A 14,715-nucleotide genomic window follows, 5' to 3' on the forward strand; every position below is an offset into this window, starting at 1 on the left:
TGCAGTCGCTAGGACCTTCAGTCAGTCTCTAGAACTGCCCACCCTACTCCCATAAAAATTACTTTTAGCAGCTAACAAGCTACATGCTTGATGGAAAACATCTGATTATAGTTAAGGGAATATGAATAAAAGAAGATAACATTTGGAAATTGTTACTGGTTCATTTTCTCAGAGTATGTGCTGAGAATAAACCTGAAAACTTTAGGTTGACAGGCGGCTCAGTGGGCAGACATGCTGATCCAGGCTTGATGAGCTGAGTGTAATGGCCAGAACAGTCAGCAGTAAAAAAGGTAACTCCAGAAAGCTGTCTCTGACCTCCACGCAGGTGCAGCGTGCGGCCCTGTGCCCCCCCTCACATTACACATACACATGCACACAGTAATAAAGAACGTGTTCTGTAACCCCAGCACATGGGAAACAAGGCAAGAGGACTGAGGCTTGCCGGGGCTACCCAGTGAGTAAGAGTGCATATTGCTTTTGTAAAGGACCTGAGTTAGTTCCCAGCACTCAGGTGGGGCTGCTCTTTTGGACTCCACAAGCATAACACCCAAGTGTCAAACATACATTTAAAAAAAGAAAAACCTTTAAAAAAAAAAAAACTCGGGCTGGAGAGATGGCTCAGCGGTTAAGAGCACTGGCTGCTCCTCCAGAGGTCCTGAGTTCAATTCCCAGCAGCCACATGGTGACTCACAACCATCTGTAATGGGATCCGATGCCCTCTTCTGGTGTGTCTGAAGACAGCAACAGTGTACTCATATAAATAAATAATTCTTAATAAAAAAAGAAATAAAGTATTAAAAAAAAAAACTCCACAAAAACCAAAAGGGACACATTAGCCAGGGCCCATGTGACACCAGTTTTCTACCAAACTATTACATACATTTTGTTATTTAATCATCACGGCAGAACAGAATTGGATATGATGGGACATGTCTATAAGCCCTCTTTTGGGAAGCTGAGGCAGGAAGATAATGAATTTCAGATTAGACTCGGCACTGTCAGTGGCAGGTCTTGTCTTCAAGAAGTTCCATAGCAACTTCTTCCCAGCTGAGCAGTGTGAGGCTTGAGTAATTTGCTCAATGTACAAAAGCATCGTTTGGGAAAGCATACTCTGTGAAAGCTATTTCAGGGACTGGGGAGATGGCTCAGCTGTGAGAGTGCTTGCTGTGCAGTCCTGAGGACAGGCGTGTAGATCTCAGTGCTCATGCAACAAGCCTAGCAATCTGGGATTTCTGTAACTACAGCTCTGCCGGACCCAGTGCCCTCTTCACGCGTTGGGCACTTGAACACATGTGTACATACACAAACACAAGTAGTAATAAAAATAAATCTAAAAGAAAATGAAAAACAATTTCGTCTACTTCCTCAGTTGCTCAGAAGGCTTAGGCAGGAAGATTACAAGTCTAGGATTTGGGGGGCAGGGCAAGCATCCCCCTAGGAAACATCTCAAGAAAACAGCCACCACAGCACTCAGGAGGCAAAGGGAGGCGGATCTCTGTCAATTGAAGATTAGCTTCATCTATACAGTGAGTTCTAGGCCAGCCAAGACTACAAAGTGAGATCCTGTCTCAAAAATAAATATATAAATGTAAGTACAGCCTTGGTGATAAGGACACATGATCAATAACCTAAAATTTCCTTGGCCTAACGGAAGCTCTAAGATAGAACACTTTGACTCCAGCATAGATGTGGTTATAAAAACATAAACAAGTCCTTACACTTTGAACATTCCCATGTAAAAGAAGGGGTTGGGAATGTAGGTACAGTAGCGTAAGCCTTAATCCCAGCACATGTAGGCAGAAGCAGGAGAATCAGAGTTCAAGGCTAGCCTGCTAAGATTGTATCTCTAAAGAGAGAAAGAAAGAGAATGTGGGCAAGCTATGTAAAATAAAGTATGAATATGAAACTAAAATAAATGTATGGTTCCCAAACAATCCCAGCTTTCATTTCTGTGTCCTCTACTTGTATGTGAGTGCCTGAAACTAAAACTCTACTATCAAGCTGTGTGTGGCAGCTCATACTTGTAATACTGGTAATTTGGAGATAAGCCAGGAGATTGCCCTGAGTTTTAAGCCAACCTGGGGTACAGAATGAGGTCCTGTCTCAAACACACACACACATGTGCGAGTGTGCACTGAAGAGATGGCTCAATGGATTAAGAAGCACTGTCTACCAATGCTAGTAACTTAAGTTTTATCTCCAGTAATACACACAGAAAATAACTGTCATTAATTTTTTTTAAATGGCTAGGAGTGGTGTTGAACCTTTTTAATACCAGAGGCCGGCTAATCTCTGAGTTTGAAGCTAGCTTTGCCTATACAGTGACCTTCAGCCCAGCCTGAGTTACTCAGTGAGACCCCCATCTCTAAATACAAACACACAAATAAAAAGGAAGGGAAAGGGACTTGGGTTGTCAAGCACCTTTACCGACTGAGCCATCTCACTGGCCCACGTTTCCACAGGACAAAGCAAACTGGACTAGAGTGATTGCTCGGCGGTCAGGGGCGCTTACTGCTTCTCCATCCAGAGAACTGAGTTTGCTTTCTAGCGCCCTTGGTAGATGGTTCACACCACTGGGAGCTCTAGCTCTAAAGATCTAGTGCCCTCTTTTGAATTCTGTAGACATACACACATACTTGTCTCACACACATATATCTTAAGTAAAAAACAAAGATAAATGTAAAAGAAACTATACACAAGAAAGCCTGTATTTAAGTTACATCTTTTTCTAGTCCTCACATTTTATGTTCTGTTTTTTTTCTGCCTTTCTTCGCCCGTACTTTAGTTAGCTTTAGGGAGCTGAAAAGGCCAAGTGCAGAACTCTTGACGCTTGGTTTTATAACTAGATGCTGATAAGCTTTAGTTGCCTGGCATATGCCAGGCTCTGAACCAGGCCCCAGCAGTGAAGAAGCAGGCCTTACTCAGGCTCTGTTATGAGCTGGGCTAGTGGTGTGCACTTTTGACTTCATTTATTTAATTATTCTCTATATATGATGAGTGTACTGCTGCTGTCTGCAGACAGACCAGAAGAGGGCATCGGATCCCATTAACGGATGGTTGTGAGCCACCATATGGTTGCAGGGATTTGAACTCAGGACCTCTGGAAGAGCAGTCAGTACTCTTAACCACTGAGCCATCTCTCCAGCTGGTGGTGCACACTTTTAATTCCAGTACTTTTAAGGCAGAGGCAGGTGCATCTCTTGAGAATTCTGGCACAGCCAGCCTGTTTAAAATTTTTTTTAAAAATCTCTTTTATGAAATATAACATATTCTTAATTCAGAAATGTTCTAAAAGATTTGAAAAACAACTCTAAGCTAACTTGTGGGTTGTTTGGGGTTTTTTTGGTTGTTGTTTGTTTGTTTTTTGTTTTGTTTTTTGGTTTTTTCGAGATAGGGTTTCTCTGTATAGCCCTGGCTGTCCTGGAACTCACTTTGTAGACCAGGCTAACCTCGAACTCAGAAATCCGCCTGCCCCTGTCTCCCAAGTACTGGAATTAAAGGCGTGCATCACCACGCCCGGCTTGAGTTTTTTATTTCTTGTTTTGTTTTCGAGACAGGGTTTCTCTGTGCAACCCAGACTGTCCTGGAACTCACTCTGTAGGCCAGGCTGGCCTTGAACTCAGAGATGCACCTGTCTCTGCCTCTCAAGTGCTGGGATTAAAGGTGTGCACCACTACTACCTGCACTACCACCGCTTTAAGTACAAGTTGGTTTTTGTTCTAACTTATGTTTTGTTAAACATTAAGTCATTGAAACTTTGTGGTTAGACATATTTTGGTGTCAAACATTCTTTTTATTGCTGAGTTGGGAGTGCACCTTGCCCTGTGTTCCTTTGAATTGTGTGATTGCCATAGATGTGTGGGTGTTTTCTTGCTAAGGGAGGTGCAGGCAGCAGTCTTCTCTTTACTTGCCCAGTGCTATACTGAGTAATCCTGGCTAAGACCAACAGTGTTTATTAATAACAAAGCGTTTCCATTGGCTCTGGAGAATTTAACAGTATTAAGATGACTTTTTCAAAATTTTCATATTTGGCTACATTTGTTCCTTTGGTTTTATAAAATATAGGTGTACTATAAGTAAAATGATTTAAATGTGTCAGTAATAAGTATAAAAACAATGAGGTTTTTGTTTTGTTTTGGGTTTGCTTTTGGTTTTGAAGTCTTGGAACCAGATGTAGGGGATGATCCATGCCTAACAACCCCAGCACGGGAGGCTCTGCAGATGCTCATTGGCCAGAGCATTGGTTGCCTTTACAGAGGCCCTAGGCTGACCCCTGAGACACATCAGGTAGCTCACAACCATCATTCCAGCACCAAGAGATTTGATGCCCTTTCTAGTCTCTGGGCACTGCATGCATGTGCTTCACAAACATACATGCAGGCAAAACACCCATACACATAAAATAAAACAAATCTTTTAAAAAAAGACAAGCCAGTCCTTAGGAGGCTGAGGTAGAAGGATCCTGAGTTCAAAATTAATAGTTAGACTTTGTCTCAAGAGACTGGAGAAAGAGGGCTGAGAGTAGAGCTGAGCTGGCAGCATTGGCCCATCTGAAGCTCTGGGTCTGTACCGCCATTTCCCCTGAACCCTAAACCAGGCGTGACAGCTTGCACTCAGGAGGTAGTGGCAAGAGGATCAGCCTTCAAGGTCATTGTCAGCCAATTACATGAGTTCATCTGTGCTGTAAGAGGCCCTGTTTCAGACAGACAGACTAAAGAGCTGGAGTGGTGACTCCATGGCTAAGAGTGTACTGCTCTTACAAAGGACCTGAGTTCGAGTCCCAGCACCCACATAGTTCTCAAAACTGCTATAACTCTAGCTTCAGGGGATCCAATGTCTTCTGGTCTCTACCATCGCCACATACGTATGGTGAACATACATGCACTCATAGGCACACACACATTCACATAAATAAGTAAATCTTAAAATTTAGATTGTTCACCCCTGGCAATGGGCAAAGAAGCACCTTGTTTGTGGTGTTGTTCTTATATCAGTCGGGGGCAGAGCAGATGGCAGTCCTTTGTTCATCCTAGCTTGATGCCTGGCTTGGTGGCCAAAGCTGTTTCATGCCTAGGGCACATTAAAAAAAAATAATTTAGGGGCTGGTGAGATGGCTCAGTGGGTAAGAGCACCCGACTGCTCTTCCGAAGGTCCAGAGTTCAGATCCCAGCAACCACATGGTGGCTCACAACCATCCGTAACGAGATCTGACTCCCTCTTCTGGAGTGTCTGAAGACAGCTACAGTGTACTTATATATAATAAATAAATCTTTAAAAAAAAATAATTTAGATTGTTGTGCATGAGTGTTTTGCCTGCATCTATGTAAGTGCACTATATGCATGCCTTGTGCCATGCCAAAAGTGAGAAGAAAGCATTGCATTCCTGAGACAGAAGTTCTAGACGGTTGTAAAACCTAGCATGTGTTCTGGAAATCAAACACCATCATCTACAAGACTCTGTTTGTTCAGTGTGTGAGTGAACAAGTCCATGGCCACACGTGAAGGTCAGAGGAACGGATAGAAGTTGGGCAGAGTGAGTGTGGATTTGTTAGAGGGAAGTGAGAAGGGACTTCCTAATGTCATGAGAGAGCCACCAAGAGAGGAATGCCCTGATCAATCAATCTCTGTCTCTCTCCTCCCCCCCCCCCCCCAACCCCGTTTGAGACAGGGTTTCTCTGTGTAGTCCTGGCTGTCCTGGAACTCACTCTGTAGACCAGGCTGGCCTCAAACTCAGAAATCCGCCTGCCTCTGCCTCCCAAGTGCTGGGATTAAAGGTGTGTGCTACCACGCCCAGCCTATAATCTCATTTTAACAGGTCCTACCAGGCAAAACAAAACAAATAAAATAAAACTTGGAGAATTAGTCTAATACTCTATTTTTAGAAAGTAAATAAAATGAATAAAATGTGTGAGACATGGTCGCACACACTGGTAATCCCAGTCTGTGGAGACTGAGGCAAAAGGATTCCATCATGTTTGAGGCCACTCTGTACAAATTGTGAGACCCTGTATTTTTTTAAATGCAAATTTAAGTTGGCAAATTTTATTCATTTTAATTTATTCTTATTATTTCTGATGGCCTCTTAAATTTTTTATGATCAGTTAATGAAAAAGATAATCAGAATATTCTATTACCCTAGAAGTGATTTGGTGCTAATATGTGTATGTACGTTCTATGGGAATGAGGTCTTAGTATGTAGCCCAGGCAGGCTTCTAGCTTGCTGACTGGTCCGCTTGTCTCAATGCCCTGGATGCTGAGATTATGGGTGGCTGGTTTATTTTTATTGCTTTAAGAACTGGCAAATATGAAGAAAGACTTAGAAAATGTAGACTCTGCACATAGAGTCACAAATTCAAGAAGTTAATATATTTCTATTAGTTTATTGATGGCTATTTTTATTAAAATGTTGATTTAGAAGTCTGCTTGGTTTTAGTAAAGATTGTTTGGAACCTTTGTCTTCAGTTCTTACGTGACGAGAAAAACCCATGTTTCCATAGGTTCTGCACTTCCCTTACAGAACCCACCTCTGCCTCCCACTTTTCAGTCAGGAGCTCCTCCTGGGCCCCCTCCAGCTGGAGGCCCACCTCCCAGCCGGGGCCCCATGCCCCAGAAAACACCTCCTCGGGCTGCACCCCCACCTTCATTTAACTCAGCTGTCAATCAGGAAGGTAAGTGAATGAAAAGCAATGCCGCTGCTCAGAGTCTCAGCTTAGGGCAGAAAGAGTGAGAGCGCGGTCTGCATCCCATACCTCAGAGTTATGTTTCTAGAATTGCTTATTTCCTTAGTCTAAGAATATTTTAGGATCCTTCTTCAGTCTGTAGGGAAAAAAGATTCCTTCCAAGGCCCATGTTTCTTTTCCACAAAGCCAGAGCTCCATCTGAGTGATCTGAGAGATTGGTGTGTTTGGTGGCACACACCCACCTGTAACCCCAGTGTCTAAGAGGCTGAGGTAGAGGCTAGCATGGGGTGCATGATGACATCCTATCTCACAAAGCAAAAATTCAAAGGCTTGCATTTATATGTAAGTACAATGTAGCTGTCTTCAGACACCCCAGATGAGGGCACCAGATCTCATTACATACGGTTGTGAACCACAATGTGGTTGCTGGGATTTGAACTCAGGATCTTCGGAAGAGCAGTCAATGCTCTTAACCACTGAGCCATCTTTCCAGCCTTTGCACTTTATTTTTTATTTATTTTATTTGTTTTTGTTTGTTGTTTTACAGTGCTGAACAGCAAACCCAGGATCTTGTGTGTGTTAGGCCTTTAAACACACAAACACACACACACCTACCTTCTATCATTCTCTGTGTTTGTATATGTGTACTCCCATGTATGCCTGCACCTTATGAATGTCTGGGGCCCAGGTAGGCCAGAAGCCCTTCTAGTTCTTTACAACTGAAGTTATAGGCAGATTTGAGCTGCTAAGTGGGTGCTGGGAATTGAGCCCAGGGCTTGAATTGAGGCACTTGGATACTTTTCTGTAATAGTTTCCTGTTTTACATTCCCAAAAGCAGTGTGGAAGAGTTCTTCTTTCCCACATCTTTGTCAGCATTCTCTTGTTGAGAGGTTGCTGTTTGCATTCGTCCTTCTGTCTCTTTTGAGATGGGTTCTCATGTAGCCCTTGCGAGCTTTACTGTGTAGCCAAGGATGACCTTAAACTTTTGATCTTCCTGTCTCCACCTCCCAAGTGCTAGGACTTTAGATCTGTTCACTAGACTTTTATTACAGTCGTGTGTGTGTGTGTGTGTGTGTGTGTGTGTGTGTGTGTGTGTGAAGTACAACTTGAAGGAGCTGGTTCCTTCCGTCCAGTAGTGAACTCAGTTCATCAGTCAGGCTTGAACTGAACCATCAGACACTGGAAAGATTTACTTTCATTATTTCTCATATGTGTCTATGTGTGGGTATGTGCACATGTGTACAGTGCCCTTGGACGCAAGAAAAGAGTACCAGATTCCCCCCTGGAGTTGGAGTCACAGGCATTTGTGACAAGGTTCTGGGAACCCAATTCACGTCCTCGAGAAGTGCTCTTAACCACTGAGCGGTCTCTCTAACTAGATTTTTTTGTTGTTTTTGTATTGGTTTTGTTTTTGAGATAGGGTTTTACAATGTTCCCTTGGCTGTCCTGGAACTCACTATGTAAACCAGGCTGGCCTCAAACTCACAGAGGTCAGCCTGCTTCTGCCTTTCCAGTGCTAGGATTAAAGGCGTGTACTAAAGGCATGTGCCACGGTACCTTGTAACATTTGACATTTTTGATAGGCTGCAATTTAAATTTTTTTCAAAGGTTATCTAAATTTTTAGATAGTAGTTCATTTCTTGAAGAAATTATAACATTCATTCTTATTTCAGTCTTGTTGATGAATTTCCTTTTAGGTATTACTTCAAATGCCAATAATGGATCTACGATGGCTCATAATACTTATGATGAGATTGAAGGAGGTGGCTTCTTGGGTGAGATGCTATGAGCGTTTCTCTTCTCTCATTATAGAAGTAATGTGTGTTCATGGTAGGGAACTAGGAGAAGGAAGCTTATGCTATGTACATGTGAGCACTGTCGATAGTTTTCCTTCCAGACAGCCAGGCTTTATGTGCTGCACTTTAATCTGTTACACATATTTCAGTTCATGGACCTAAGTCCCTAAGTGTAAGTTAGGGTGTATTCAGAAGGTTTTTAAATGAAAATTTAGTCTAAATATAAGTTTATTATATAATATAGAAGTAAAGTAATCATGCTAAACTTGTCTGTATGTTTTTGACTGTAGTCCATATTAACTAGATTGAGGTCTGCTTTTTACTAATGATTGTTTCTCTTTAAGTTGGTAAATGGAACTATAATTCAAAAATTGAAGTTTTAATTCTCATAGTTTAATGGATCTTTACCGTGATTTTAAGTGTCTGGAATATAAACTAGAACTTAAAAGTTCCCTTGTTTCTAGCAACACCACAGCTTGTTAATCAGAACCCCAAAACAAGCCGAAGTGTGGGCTATGCATACCCCTCCCTGCCACCAGGCTACCAGAACAGCGCACCACCTGTGGCTGGAATGCCACCACCCTCCCTCAGTTACCCAAGTGGCCCCCAGGCCTTTACTCAGGTAAATTTTTTTTTTTAATATATTTTTTACCTTTTCGCTCAAGATATAAGCACGGAGAAAGTTTTCAAAGGTATTTTGAATATTTTATAACCATTTAGGATAATAATGAATATTTCATAATGCTTCTGTGCTTGCATGTTTCTCTAGTCCCTAGCCCAGCCCTACATACATTCAGAAGTTACTCACTTTGAACCTGTCTGTAGACTCCCTTAGGTGCTAATCATTTAACTGCAAGCATGAGTGGATTAAGTCTGCATCCAGAGGGGATAAGAGTTGTCAATCTTCTTCAAGAAAGGAACATGCTTCCTTCGACACCACTGCAGCCTCCAGTCCCAAATCTGCTTGAAGACATCCAGAAACTCAACTGTAACCCAGAGTAAGGCTTCAAATGCTGTCTTTTATAAACATGGCAGTGTCCATGTTCTTAGATTGTCTGGTGTGCTTTTTTAGGTGTTGTGGATAAGCGGTCCAGGTAGACTGTATGACATAAGACTCTGTTATTGCTTACCCGAAACTTGCATTTCTAAATTAAGAAATGGAGTTGGCTGTCTCTTACAGAGTGCAGCCCTGCCGCTTCCTCATCTGCCCATTTTCTGAGTTGCCCTGTGTTCTTAGCCCCCTTCCCTAACACTTTGCATTTCCTTACTGTTGTCTGAAGCTTTCTCCCAGCCATGAGACTCCCTGTCCACCCTGTGTCACCTCTAAGCCAGCTAATAGCATGGCAGCTTGTATATGAGTTGCAGCTTGCCTGGCCTGGTGTTCTCTGTTGACTGGAATTTAAAGAGAAAAGGGGGAGGGAGGAAGAGAGTGGGTTTTTTTTTTTTTTTTGGTTTTTCGAGACAGGGTTTCTCTGTGTAGCCCTGGCTGTCCTGGCACTCACTTTGTAGACCAGGCTGGCCTCGAACTCAGAAATCCGCCTGCCTCTGCCTCCCGAGTGCTGGGATTAAAGGCGTGCGCCACCACGCCCGGCTGAGAGTGGGTTTATGTCCCTTGAATTGCTTGTTGCTTTTATTAGCTCTAATAAGACTTATATTTATGATCATCAGTGTAGTTCTATTCCAGAAAACAGGGATTAGGTTTGTTTGTTTTGAGAGAGGGTTCTGTGTGTAGCCTTGCTGTCCTGAAACTCTGTAGACTCAGCTGGCCTAGAACTCACAGAGATCTGACTGTCTCTGTCTCCCAAGTGCTGGGATTAAAGACATGTACCACCAACACCCTGCCTAGCTTTAGACTTTATTTGCCTTGATTATTTATTTCCCAGATTTGAAGACATTATACACTTTATTCCATAAATAATTTAAATGTATGTTGTAAAGACTTAAAAACTGGGGGCTGGTGAGATGGCTCAGTGGGTAAGAGCACTGACTGTTCTGTCAAAGATCTTGAGTTCAAATCCCAGCAACCACATGGTGGCTCACAACCATCTATACAGCTACAGTGTACTCATATACATAAAATAAAAATAAATAAATACATCTTTTAAAAAAAAGACTTAAAAACTGTACAACTTGTAATTTTGAAATAATATTTTTAAAAGCTTTAGTAAGACTGCTCTTCAGTAAGCTTTGACTTGGTGCAGTGGTCTCAGTGCCTCTGCAGCCCTAGCTGTTTGGTAGAGTTGTAGGAGAGTCACTTGACCCAGAAGTTTAAGACCAGTCTAGGTAGCATAGCAAAACCTATCTAAGAAACAATAAATACGTTAAGTAATTAATTGATTTTAAAAGGTATTTGTCTGAGGATTGAGTCATCACTAATACCAAGGTAAGATTAATTATTAGTCCAGGCTGTTGCACCAGGATGAACCTATTCTTTTTGTTTCTTTGTTTTTTGAGGTTTCTCTGTGTAACGTCCCTGGAACTCAAAGAGATCTGCCTCCCTCTGCCCTCTGCCCTCTGCCCTCTGCCCTCTGGCCTCTGGCCTCTGGGTGCTGGGATTAAAGGCGAGAGGCACTGCTGCCCAGCCTATGGTTAGTTTCTTGAGACATAGGCTCACTGTGGTGGATGCTGGATTCATAGTTATGTGTGGTCACACATGGCAATTTAAATATTTTAATAAAACATTTTAAAAAGGTCTATATTCATTTGTAATCTGATCTAATCCCAAGAGTATTGAGATAGGCACGGTTTATCTTTTTTCTGAAGCCGTGAGCGCAGCGGCAGCTGACATGCACTGTTCTGTCTTACAGGCTGTTCCGATGCACGCTGACGAGTGTCCCTCAGACTCAGGCCTTACTGAATAAAGCCAAGCTTCCGCTGGGGCTGCTGCTCCACCCCTTCAAGGACCTACTGGTATGCTTCTTTGTGTGTATGTCTTTGTTTTTGAGACAGGGTTTCTCTGTGTAACAGCCCTGGCTGTCCTGAAGCCTTCTTTGTAGGCCAGGCTGGCCTGGAACTCGCTGAGATCCGGCTGCCTCTGCCTCCCGTGTCCTGGGATTAATGAGACGAAAGGTGTGTGCCACTGCAGCCAGCCCAGTGGTGTGCCTCTTTAGAGCAGATGTGAAAATTATCTAAGTGGTGAAGTAACACTTCATGTTACCTTTGCAACAATGTAAGAATGAATATAAAGTCTGTTATATGACAGGGTTCTTTTCTTTTTTAATTTCTAATTCAATCAACATTTTTATTACAAGTTAAAACAAGGAAAGCGAAATATTATTGAGAAATCCAAGGGATGCTATGTACATAGGCAGAACTGAAAAGATGGATGCAGGTACACACTTGCGATCCCAACACTCGGTCGGGATCGACCGACATGGGTGGATTTTGAGTATTTATCTAAGTTGTAAATTACCATTAAAATAGTTTCCCCTAGCTTCCTGACTCTGCTGCTCCTGGAGTAAAGTCAACTGCTCTAAGAAGTTACTGCCCACACATTTATAAATAAAGTAAAATAAAATAAAATAGAAGTTGTTCCATAATCTAAACAAATGAAGATCACTTATTATCCAGAACCTAAACGTGTGATCACATGCCCTTGAGTATCGGTGTGTGGGTGGTCGGACTTTATTGTCTGATTGGTTAGTTTCAGTTGTGCTATTGGGGATTACAATGAGGGTCTCATGCATGCTAGACCGGTGCTGCACACCTGAGTTAGACTACCCAACTCCTATTGACTTTCATTTGTTTGCTTGAAGATGCTGTTTTGCCATATAATAGCCCTGACTGGCCTGCTGCTTGTTATATAGCTCAGACTGGCCTTGAACTGTTAAGAATCCTCCTGCCTCAGCCCTCAAAGTGCTAGAATTACAGGTATGGGCAACAGTGCTCAGCTTCCCTTATTTTAATATGAAGAGTGAAAATTTTCTTTTTTCTTTTTCTTTTCTTTTAAAGATTTATTTATTGTTAGGTATGTGAGTACATTGTCCCTGTCTTTAGACACTCCAGAAAAGGACGTTGAATCCCAATATAAATGGTTGTGACCTACCCTGTAGGTGCTGGGAATTGAACTCGGGACCTCCAGAAGAGCAGTCCGTTCTTAACCTCTGAGCCATCTCTCCAACTCTATTTTTTATTTTTCTATTATTTCCTTTTGTATGCTGTAGCTATATGAGTTCAGATGCATGCAGATAGAGGTAAGAACAGCTTTTGAGAGCCAGTTCTCACCTTCCAACCTTACTGAGTCAGGGTCATTCTTGGTTCTGCTATGCTCTGAGCTCGGGGCTAGCTGGCCTAAGAATTTCCCGGTGATTCTCCTGTGTTTCCCTCTTACAGCGGGCCCCCTCCCCCGCCCCCATAGGATTGGTGAGGTAATAGATGCTGCCACATCATCCAGTTTTTGACATGGGCTTTGGGAATCAAACACAGGCTGTCAGGCTTTTACTGCAAAGTGCTTTGACCTACTGAGACAGACCCCTGACCCAGAACTGTTAATATAGATGATAACCCTTAAAGACTTTTTAAAAACGGTTTTTCAGACAGGATTTCTCTGTGTAGACCTGGCTATCCTGAAATTCACATTGCCTACCAGGCTGGCCTGGAGCTCACAGAAAGTTCTGCCTCCTCCCAAGTACTGGGATTAAAGGTGTGGGCCACCACCACCCAGCTAGTTAAGTAGACCTCTTAATTTAAAGTTTAATTCTGTAAGAGTTTCATTTTTCATTGTTTTAGAATGTATTTTCTTTCCTTGAAACTGAGACAGGAGGATTATGTGAGTTCAGGAGTTGGAAACTAGACTGGGCAACATGATGAGACCTGAATAATCAAAAGAGAATGCTGTCCCTGAAAACGCGTCGTACCATGTACCCCCTTGATTCTGCAGTGAGAATGTTTAATGAAAAGAGGAGTAGTTTTCTAATAGACACATTTTCTTGTGGATACTACCCACTTGTGGTGTTGGGGAATTAGTTCTTGCTCTGTAGCCCAGGCTGGCCTCAGACTTACCGCTGCCCTCCTGCATCTTGCTCTAGCATAGAGACCTAAGTGTGAGCCTCAGTGCCCACACTTTTTGTACTAGGTTTTACTCCGAAGGTAAAGTCTCACTAGCCCTTTGGAAGAGATGGACTAACCCCTGAGCTCTGTTTTTTGGTTTGTTTTTCCAGCAGTTGCCCGTGGTCACCTCCAGCACAATTGTGAGATGCCGTTCATGCAGGACTTACATCAACCCTTTCGTCAACTTCCTTGATCAAAGAAGGTGGAAATGTAACTTATGTTATCGAGTAAATGATGGTACGATCCTTTAAAACGTTTAACATTTGAAGCAAAAAACCATATTTTTGTTTGGGTGGTGCACACTTTTAATCCCAGCACTTGGGAGGCAGAGGCAGGTGGATCTCTGAGTTCAAGGCTAGCCTGGTCTACAGAGTGAGTTCCAGGACAGCCAGAGCTACACAGAGAAGCTCTGTCTTGAAAAAAACCAAAGGGGAAAAAAGTAAGCCCATATTTGTCTCATGTGTTGGTGTGTAGATATGTGTCTCTGTGAATGCCCTTGGAGGCAGGGCATCCGAGTCCTCTGCAGCTGAGCTTACAGTGGTTGTGAGCTGCCTGGCATGGAGGATGGGAAGTGAAATGGCTTCCTCTGAAAAGCAGTACCACTTAACGGATCAGCTGCCTTCTCAGCCCCTTAAAACATTTTCTAATTTTTATTTGCAATGTAGAGAAACCAGGTAATAAAAATATGAAATGAAGCTGTCTCCCAAGAGGCTCTGCCAGTGCCTGACAAATACAGAAGTGTATGCTCACAGCCATCCATTGGACAGAGCACAGGGTCCCCAATGGAGGACCTAGAGAAAGGACCCAAGGAGCTGAAGGGGTTTGCAGCTCCATAGGAGGAACAACAATATGAACCAACCAGTACCCCAGAGCTCCCTGGGACTAAACCACCAACCAGAGTACACATGGAGTGACTCATGGCTCCAGCTGCATATGTAGCAGAGGATGGCCTAGTCAGTGGGAGGAGAGGCCCTTGGTCCTGTGAAGGTTCTATGCCCCAGTGCAGGGGAATGTCAGGGCCAGGAAGCGGGAGTGGGTGGGTTGGTGAGCAGGGGGAGTGGGGAAGTGATAGGGAATTTTTGGAGGGGAAACTAGGAAAGGGGATAACATTTGAAATGTAAATAAAGAAAATACCTAATAAAAAGAAGCCATCTAGGTGCTATATATATGTGTGTGTGTGTGTGTGTGTG

The 14,715-nt window shown here is 42.9% G+C and overlaps 1 protein-coding gene and 1 non-coding gene across 3 annotated transcripts in view; both read left to right on the top strand.

The window, feature by feature from the left end:
• The window catches only part of Sec24a (SEC24 homolog A, COPII component), a 65,761-nt gene that overhangs the window by 14,879 nt on the left and 36,167 nt on the right, over nucleotides 1–14,715 (top strand). Inside the window, exons 3-8 of one of the 2 annotated variants that reach the window (XM_021175566.3) lie at nucleotides 6,498–6,668; nucleotides 8,378–8,455; nucleotides 8,941–9,098; nucleotides 9,302–9,474; nucleotides 11,284–11,386; nucleotides 13,636–13,762. In XM_021175566.3, coding sequence (XP_021031225.1) covers nucleotides 6,498–6,668; nucleotides 8,378–8,455; nucleotides 8,941–9,098; nucleotides 9,302–9,474; nucleotides 11,284–11,386; nucleotides 13,636–13,762 — 810 coding nt within the window. The remainder of the gene's footprint in view (nucleotides 1–6,497; nucleotides 6,669–8,377; nucleotides 8,456–8,940; nucleotides 9,099–9,301; nucleotides 9,475–11,283; nucleotides 11,387–13,635; nucleotides 13,763–14,715) is intronic. The other variant, XM_021175567.3, reaches the window with a different exon arrangement.
• LOC115032676 (small nucleolar RNA SNORA48) lies at nucleotides 4,940–5,083 on the top strand. The gene has a single exon (XR_003838305.1). It is a non-coding gene; the product is annotated as a small nucleolar RNA SNORA48 (small nucleolar RNA).

The sequence above is a fragment of the Mus caroli genome, unplaced genomic scaffold (genome assembly GCF_978045245.1).
Source record: "Mus caroli unplaced genomic scaffold, Mus_caroli_1 scaffold_13, whole genome shotgun sequence".
Classification (NCBI taxonomy): Eukaryota; Metazoa; Chordata; class Mammalia; order Rodentia; family Muridae; genus Mus; species Mus caroli.